Source organism: Nilaparvata lugens, chromosome 3, assembly GCF_014356525.2.
Source record: "Nilaparvata lugens isolate BPH chromosome 3, ASM1435652v1, whole genome shotgun sequence".
NCBI classification, from domain to species: Eukaryota; Metazoa; Arthropoda; class Insecta; order Hemiptera; family Delphacidae; genus Nilaparvata; species Nilaparvata lugens.
The window spans coordinates 91,432,658-91,442,258 of record NC_052506.1 but is presented as its reverse complement, the minus strand read 5'-3'; the positions used below and the strand labels follow the sequence as shown (position 1 = coordinate 91,442,258).

General features: G+C 33.5%; 1 protein-coding gene across 1 annotated transcript; it reads left to right on the top strand.

Annotated features, from left to right (window-relative positions):
• The first annotated feature begins 7,515 nt into the window (after nt 1–7,515).
• On the top strand, nt 7,516–8,157 carry LOC120350307. Its single transcript, XM_039422959.1, has one exon. The coding sequence runs from the start codon at nt 7,516–7,518 to the stop codon at nt 8,155–8,157; it is 642 nt and encodes a 213-aa protein (XP_039278893.1).
• The last annotated feature ends 1,444 nt before the right edge of the window (nt 8,158–9,601 follow it).

Below are 9,601 nucleotides of genomic sequence, written 5' to 3'. Positions count from 1 at the left end.
GTTTTATCAACTTTAGCACAAATTTTTGAACCATTATGATATTTAACACCTTTCATACTTACCTTCAAGAGTATAATTCAATATCTATGACAATCGGGATGTGACTAGGATGATATAGAATCTGTGGAGGTAGTGAAGAAATTGGAGCTTTGTGTGGTTGTACTAGTAGCTAGATTATTACATGAAGTTCAAGAAGTGTTTTCAAAAATTATAAACATAGATCATATTGCAGCTTGGACTTATTCAACTGTGGCATTGAGTTGGATTCGGTCTTCACCTCATCGTTGGGCTACGTTTGTGGCAAATCGTGTAAGTCAAGTACAGGAACACCTGTCCACAGAGCAATTCAGATATGTGTCAACCGAATGTAATCCAGCTGATCGAGCTAGTCAAGGACGATTGCTCAATGAATTAATTGGTAATTCTCTGTGGTGGAATGGTCCTGATTGGTTAGACAAACCACTGGAGTGCTGGCCACACCAAACCCACGGTAATGATGATGAAAATTCCAAACAGATTAAATTGGAAGCAAGAAAAATTACTCTAGCAACACAGAGTAAAGAGTCAGAGGAATCAATTCAATCGGTGAACTTAAGAAATTAATGGAGTTTACTCAAAAGAATTGTATCCTCATTCAGGAAACGATGGCAATTGGAGTATGTATCTAGCTTGCAAACCCGAACAAAATGGTACAGAAAACATAGTAATGTTAACATTGGACATATGGCTCTCTTAAAGGGAAGTAACCTACTGGAGACTTGGTCGAATAACGAAGATATTCCCTGGACAGGATGGAGTTGTGAGAGTGGTGGAGGTACAGACTGCAAAGAAGTCTCACTAGGGCTGTCAATATGGTATGTCTCCTCCCTATTGATAATGATAAGGCCTTATCAAAGGGAACTTCAATAAGTTTAGTGGTTTGTTTTTTGTTCCTCGTTTTACATGTGGGAAAGGTTCGCAAGTTGCTTTGTTTCTTGTTTTTATCTATAGTGGTTGTATATAGTCATTATTTCTCGTCCCATCCTCTCCTTTCCGTGGGCCTCCTACTCCTTTTGTATAAGTCTCCTCAATGGCCCCTGAGGAGTGAAGATATTTTCTTTTATTTTCCTAGTTTCCCTAGTAGGGTTCGTTATAGGTGTTCTTTTCTTTTTTTTTGATATTGGAAGTTCTTCCAAGGTGGGCGGAATGTTCAGATGTTATATCAATGTTCCCCTTTGTTGTCTGGCATTGGTGGTGGAGGGGGCAATATAAGGGTGACGCGCATAGCATAATTGCACCAGCTGCTGACTGCCAGCCAATCGAACAGCTCACTTCTCGTAATATCAATTTTTTGCAAAAAGATCTATTGATTTATTGTGATTTATTACAAGTGTCGTCTCGTCTAGTATTGTGATCTGGACCCGGGATCCTAGAAGCAAGGAGGATTTGGACATGAAGGTAAGCCTATATTATTGTGCACTTAGCCATTTAAATTGTTCAACTTGCTACCCGACGCCAGACAACCCCAAAAAGTTTTCGATGTAATTGATACAGTCCACAAACAGAGTGCTGTTTGATCCAGCCTCTGTCGAATAAACATAACTTAATAAAAGGGATGCTTGATAAACATACCTAGTGCTAGAGAACGGGAATCCAGAAATGACAAGAGAGACAATGAAATAAAGAGAAGATATCGAATATATTGTCAACTCTTACAGTTGAATTCAACAGTTAATAAAACAAAATGAAGCTACATCATGAAAACCGAAAATAGAATCACTAAATTTAGAAAATTATCTCCCAAAAAGGTAATTAGATAGTATCCTACTCTGTCTGCTTTACATTGAAAATGTTTTAGATTGACTCATGAGAAGCCTCAAGGACTCTGATTTCAGAAAGAAGCATTGAAAGTTATCATAGATATTTCTCAGAAGTTAATCATAAATAACTATACATATTTTAAGAAAAGATCAGTATAAAATTCAGAAAACTCTTAGAACATCCAGAACACACTTGGAAACTTTTGAAACACTATCAAAATGCTATCAAATGTTAATCATATCCATTCTGTATCTTTATAATTATTATGAAAGCAGCAAAGACAAATATTCCAGAAAAATCACATCACGGAATTCTACCTTGAAAAACTATTCAAAATTATGTGATATCAGGGTCATGCCCTTTATACAAGAGATGAGTACATAGTATTCCATAATACATAATTCACAAGTTGAAAGAATTACTTCATAATAAGGTCTTTTGAGTATTGTTGTTAGTTTGTTCAGTCTGTTCTCTTACATAAATTACATATAGAGTGTAATTTAAAAAAATAAATTACATGATGGGTGTTTCCTAAAGAATCAAGAAAGCTTTCCATAAGAATCAGCAGAACAAATAAAATCTCTCGTATAACATAAAATACGGTCATTTAAATTTAGGTTAATAGCTTCCTCTTCAAAAATAATTTAAAATCAAGAATATTTCAATTCCTCCTTATAGGTACTCCACATTTCTACATATTACACTTGAATGTATCTATCACAATAAATTTAATACTTTGATGGGAGCTTTCATCGATAATAATTTCCTTAATTATATTATAAATCTATGACGTACCTTTAGTAGCAGTTATAGGAGGAAAATTTCCATTGTAAGGTGACAATTTGATATCCTCTGTTCTTAATTAAATCATTTACTGAGGCGGAAAAAACTAGAACATGCTATTGGGACAGATGGTTCCAGAGCCAAATACTAACAAGCCTAAAGCTGGCATGAAAGTAAAGATTAACACAAAATACTGAGACTACATTATTCAGTTCTGCTAGCGACAATGGACAGACTCTGAATGAATCCACTTCGCTTCTCTTGTTTTGCCGTGGACAGCTGTAAACGGCCTCACTAAATAGGAACCTAACCAATGTTAACTGTGATTGGCAGTTACTATTTTATTGGAAATATTCATCACAATTTCTGCCAATAGAAAGGAACGGTACAACTACAATTTAAGATACATTCTCCCACCAAGTGACAGCTTTTTTCCAAATCCCTAACCAAATAAGGCATGATTGATAATCAATCGGACACAAATTCCTTGCCTTATAAGGTCATGAACCAGACTGATGCTCCAGGAAAATCATTGATTCTCTTAGTACCATAACTTCTATGCACACACTAACAGAGTCGACACAACACAACACAGAAAAGCAAAGCAGCAAAATAAAGTTTCATAACAGGCTGACTTCTCATGATAATTCGCATAATCCTCATTTGGAACATTGTATATTGTTAGACTTGTAAAATGTTATTACTGTAAAGTGGTCTAGAAAATGAAATTTTCAATTTTATTTTGAACTAGCAGGTAACCAACCCATGCTCTGGACGGCTCTTATTAAAAACTTGAAACTTGACCTACCTAAATCTTGAATTTGGCATATGCCTATAACCTCGGTAAATGAAGAATCTATATGCAAAAATTCAAGCTAATCAGTCCAGTACGGTAGCTCAGATGTGATAATATGTCATTCGTAAATTTCTTATCCCATATGACTGTGAGCCGATTTATCCTTTATTATATCATGGATGAGACATGTATTTGAAGAAATCAATCATTGCATTAGTTTGCTCCCTAATCATCAATGATTGTGTGTCTCTAGTTTGTGTAAAATAAGTTGAGACTTGGCCCTCCATCCGAAGAAATTACAGGGTTGCCAAACCATGTAAAATTGCAACTTTATCAAATTTGCAATTCAACATTAGAATCGGATGTAGAATATCATCCCTGAGAGCATAGTAGTACTAAAAAAGCTTCAGGGTTGAGGAATTAAACAGAAATTCAAATTTTATGATGGAATTGGAAACATCGCTAAGATTTGTTTTTGTTTTGAATATCACATCTTTTAGAATCATCGTATTGTATAATAATTCTATAAGAAATTAACGGGAAAAATGTTTACTTTTATTAGTGTCTGGATCATTCTTATCCGACTTGAAGTTATTTTTCAATTAATGATTATGTTTGTCAATGTCAAGACATTTCGAGCAGAAAAAATAAATTTTTGGCATCCTAGGAACTGTTTTGTTCAAAAAGATAAGTAGATGGTGAAAGCAAGAGAGATCCTCACAAATACCTAAAATAATTTTTCCAATTGTCGAATGTACTAGGAAGAGTGTATTTTGGCCTCTCAGGAGTTCCAAAGTCAAAGATAGGGGCTGAAATGTGTGCCATCATATGCTATCAATAGAAAACAAAATACAGAATGATTGAAAAAATCTGGTGTGGCACACTCACACAACTTTCCTTGCCATTATGAAAATTGATCGATTGATGCTAGTGTTCACGCGCATCTCAAGTCCACTATTCAAAGATCCAAGCCAGCTGGTGACTGGACAATAACGCTGCAGACACATGAAGTCTGCTATCTCTTCATAGTGAATGATTTAATAGAATCAACACTTGCCAACCGTTTGCAAATTGGATAATCTTATTTTCTCGAACTTTTAGCTTATTTAAAATTTTAGGTTAAAATGCTACTGAACATTAATTGTAGAGATTTTTATGCTGAATCTTTTCCACTTGAGATTTTTTGTTTGAATTGTCTCCTACGGCTGATAATTGGGAATCTAAAATCAAACTTTGCACGGATCGGGCGGAGCTCCTGAAATTTTAAAGCTATGGGACTAGTGGCAGTTGATAGAACTAATCAATGACTTCTTTAGGTATGAATTTGATCAGAATCATTGGAGCCGTTTTCACGAAAAACATGGTTTTGGACAACATTTTTGCAATTTCAGCCGCCATCTTAGCCGAATTTGTTTGTGTCAGATCCTTATAGGGGATGGACCTTAAGAGCAATGTTTCAATTCGGAAAAAGGGCTGAAACAGGCACTTTGCTCTTGCGTGTTTTGGATGCTATTTTCCAACTGATAATCATGAAAATGGTACCAGTTTGGTTATCTAAGGATTTGGTTACCTCTTGGTACCTAAGGATTTGGTTATCCAGCGTTTTACTTCCAAATTTTGATATCACTTACCAAAGTTTTTCTATTGAATGTCAAACTCTGCCAAATTTTCTCCAAGTTCATCAGATTTAAAAGTCATTCTATAGTTGGAAAATTAGATTTTTGAGGTAAGGCGCCAGATGTCCATATCTTCATGAACAATAAGGTATCATTTTCATGAATATTGGTTGAAAAATAGCGTCCGAAACACACAAGAACGAAGTGCCTGCAAAGTACTTAGCATGGAGAGAGCTTGAAATTGGTACTTGTCTTTCGAAAAATGTGGTGGACACACTAATACTACAGTACCAAACGGCTATGAATGTGAGTAGGCCTACACATACAACTGTATGCGCGTGAAAAACTGGTTTTCTGTCAAGCAAACAATTGATTGTTCTTGTTTAATAAGATATTGCCACAAACCCATCTTCTTGTCTGCACTATTGTGTTGTATGTTATATACTATATTCATATAGTGCTATACTGTATTATAGACTACTATAATATGCTTATACAGTAGTTTGACATCCATATTATTATCTATTCCCATTTCATTCCAATATCACATGAAATCTGTACTATATTCTATTTGTAGAGTGATTTGGCAGATAGAACAAGTAAGTTATTAGATAATATGAATAAATAATAGTAAATGCCTCAATGAAAATTTCTGCAATAAAGAAATACATTTAGTATACTGTAAGATTTCCAAGATAAGCCAATTCTCTGTTCACTGGTTTTTTTCCATTTATAACTTTCTTTGAAGTGATAATAGGGTACAAGTATTCAATTGGAAGAAAGGTGAAATGCAAAAACTAATGTAGCCTACAGAATGACACTGTACATTGTCATTGTTCAGGAGTGGTGATGGGGAAGACTGCGTTCTTGTAATTGTAGTGAGGGGGAGCTTCCAATAGGGTCAATATTGTAATGAGTGACAATCTTTCTGTTTGGAATGTTTTCTGAATTGTGCTAATACAGTCACAAGTACTTTGCTTCTGAATGGTTTTGGGTTTAGGCGCCTGCTGGCACCTGCGTGATAGATTCTATTACATTCATAACACCAGAAATGAATTTGATTGTTTAAAAATAGAAAAATAGACAGTTATCAACTGGTCATTGTTCAGCTGTGTAGAGGCTGTTGTACATATAAGGTGATCTGCACTTGTTTTGGTGAATCAGGAATTAGGTAGGCCTACTACTCATAATATGTGCTATCCTATATTAGTAGTTATCGTATACTCCTGGTAGCAGCTCCGTGAACTTGTACTGCACAAATCCGGAAAAATTTGAAAAAAATTGACAGTAAACTATGTTTTTTTTGTAAGCAGAATATCCAAAAATTAAATCTTGTACAAGCACAGTTTTTTTTAATGCATTTGAAGTCGTAGTCAAGGTCATTTTTCAATGCTCATTTCCCTATGCTAAGAGTTTGAACTTGTAGTGCACATGTCAGAAAAAATCCAAAAAAAATAATACAATAAACTACGAATTTTGTGTCATCTGAATATGCAAGAATTGAATTTTGTACAAGCACCATTTATTTAGATGCTTTTGAAGATGCAATGTTTGACATATATAGAATCATTCCTGACCACGAATGAATTTTGTACTAGCATAGATTCCACGAAAAAAATTTTCAAAGTTCAATATTAGTCATTATAGTACTCTGGGGAATCCTTGAGTCCCCACAAAAGTCGAGAGAATCGCATTTCTTCTGTTATTTTGGACTGAATGCAATGTTCAACATATATAGAGTTATTCGTTATCACGAATGAGTTTTGTACAAGCAGAGTTTTCACGGAAAAAAAGTTGAAATTTCAATATTAGTAATTATAGTTATCTGGAGATTTCTTGATTAATCAACCACAATAGTCAAGTGCATCGCATTTCTCATGTTATTGGATCCCTGACACACTAGATCCATGGAGATAGGAAATCCTGCTCATATTGAAGAGGCAAGGGAGAAGAAATTGGAGAAAAAGAAAAATTAAGATTGCAAAACAGGAAAGTTCACTTTCAAAGAAACATTAAGCTGTTCCCATAATTCTCATTTAAAATTGTTGATTGCGAATTTTATGAAAACTGTTCCCTTTACAGAAAATTTAGAAGAAACAAAAAAGTTAGCAAATTTTATCAAGATTGCAAAGATACCTTATTTATTGAGATGATTATTATTATTATATTATTATTATTATTATTATTATTATTATTATTATTATTATTATTATATTATTATATTATTATTATTATTTATTGTAATTTATTTTGATTGAATTGAATTTTATACAAGGAGGAACAATGAATTGCTCAGTTTGTGATAATGATTTACCGATTGATAACGACTACATTGTCTGCAGCAGATGTCAATCCGGTCTTCACTATGGCTGTTCTGGAGTCTCTAAAAATACTTGGAAAGCAAAAGGTAGTCAGAAAAAAGGAGAATGGGAATGTTCAAAATGCAGATCTAATAGGAGCAGATTAAATAGCGTCGAAGATGAACCTACAGAACCCACTTACATCGCGCTTAAATCCATGATGGAAAAACTGTTTGCAAAACAAGAAAAAGTGATCAATGAGAAAATGGATGAAATGATGACGATGATCAAGAATGTCGAAGAGAAAGTAGGAGAAATGAGGAAAGACATCGAAGTGATTCAAGGGGATTCGGCAGCGCTAAGAAAAGAGTTGGAAGACTTGAAAATAACAGTGGAGTGTGAGCGGCAGTATGCAAGATCGAGGAACATCATCATTTCAGGTATACCCTTCAAAAAAAATGAAGATCTAGCTCAAAGCATCACTACTTTACTGGGAAAAATGGAAATAGATATAAGAACGCAAGATATCTCAACTCACCGATTGCCAGCAAAAAATGAAAACCATAGTCCTGCTATTCTGCAACTAAACTCGAGAGCGGTCAGGGATAGAATCATCAAAGCAGCAAGGAAACGTAAGCCGGATACTGGATTAATTAACCCTGATCTTCCCAAGAAGGCAATATACTTCAATGATCACCTGACGCCCTATTTCAACACACTGATGATGAAGGTAAAGGAGATTAGTAAAAAGAAAAATTATAAATATGTTTGGATGAACGGTGACAGAATCATGGTCAGAAAGGATGAACTTTCCATAGGTATTAGGATTATAAAGCTAGAAGATTTAGATAAAATGATTTAAATAACACTTAATGATCATTGGCCAAATAAATTATCTATTTTTTACAGTCAAAATTATCAAGTAATCTAATAAGATTATTTTCACTAATATCTGGAAACAAAGAAATTTCTATACATTATTCTTAGTATTATTATCGTTCTGTGATTGTAGGATACTGTTGTTATTATTTTTTTTACAGCCTACAAAAATATTAATTTAATAAATAGTCTATTGTTCTTATTTCAATTTAAAAACAGTAGAAATTGGTAAAATAGAAAAAATATAATATTGTAAGTAGATTCGGTAGATAAGATTACTCAATTAAATAACGATGATTTAAATAATGATGAGGATTTCAAAGTGTTTCAAAATTTAAGTCAATCTAGAGATTTTTTAAAAAAAAGAGAATCAATTAATGAAGTGAATATTGTTAGCATTAACATTAGATCATTGAGGAAGAATTGGGGTTTTTTGAGAGCAGAAAGTAATGATATAATTAATGAGATAGATGTTTTAGTTCTTAGCGAAATTAATATTAAAAATGAAGAAATCAATTTGTATGGAATTCCAGGATTTGTGAATTTAATGAAATGTAGGTCGGATGGAAGAGGGGGTGGTGGAATAGGAATTTTCTATAAACAATGGTATGAAGTAGAACAATATAATATAGAATTTGAATCGGCTGAACTGGTTGCTATGAAACTCTGTGGTAGGACTGTAATACTAATAGCAATATACAGACCTCCTAATCTAAATGTGAATCTTTTCAATGAGGAACTAGACAGTTTTTTATCATCTGAAATAATAAAAAATGAAAAAAACATCGTCATAGTGGGAGATATCAACATATGTTACCTAACAAACATGTACGGGGCAAACAATTATATAAATGTGTTATACTCTCATGGCCTATATAACAGTATCCAAAAACCAACAAGAGAAGAAATCTATAATAATACATTGGTATCAACTTGTCTGGATCACGTTAATTTAAAGGTAGACGAAAGTAGCTCCTATATTTCCTTTTTAATTGAAAGCAAGGTTGCAGACCACTATTGGACAGGAGTTAAATTACTGAAAAACCACACAGATGAAGATCAATGTTCTATAGAAGATGAACATAAAGCTATTATATTAACAAGGAAGGTTAATGAATTGATTCGAGCTGAAAATTGGTGGCCAATATTAGATTTAAGAGAACCATCAGAGATTTATAACGAGCTAGTTAGGAGGTTCCATAGCATTTATGATAGGAGTATAATAAAGGTCAAGTTAAGAGCAAATAATATACATAATCCCTGGTTCAATGATAGTATAAAGCGAATGATAGAAAGAAAAAATGAGGTTTGGAAAATGGTTAAGAGAGACAAATATAATATAGATCTGAGAAATCAATTTAAAATTATTAGAAACAAGTTGACTGACTTGATTAGAAAGGAAAAAATGAATTATTATTTTAGAGTGT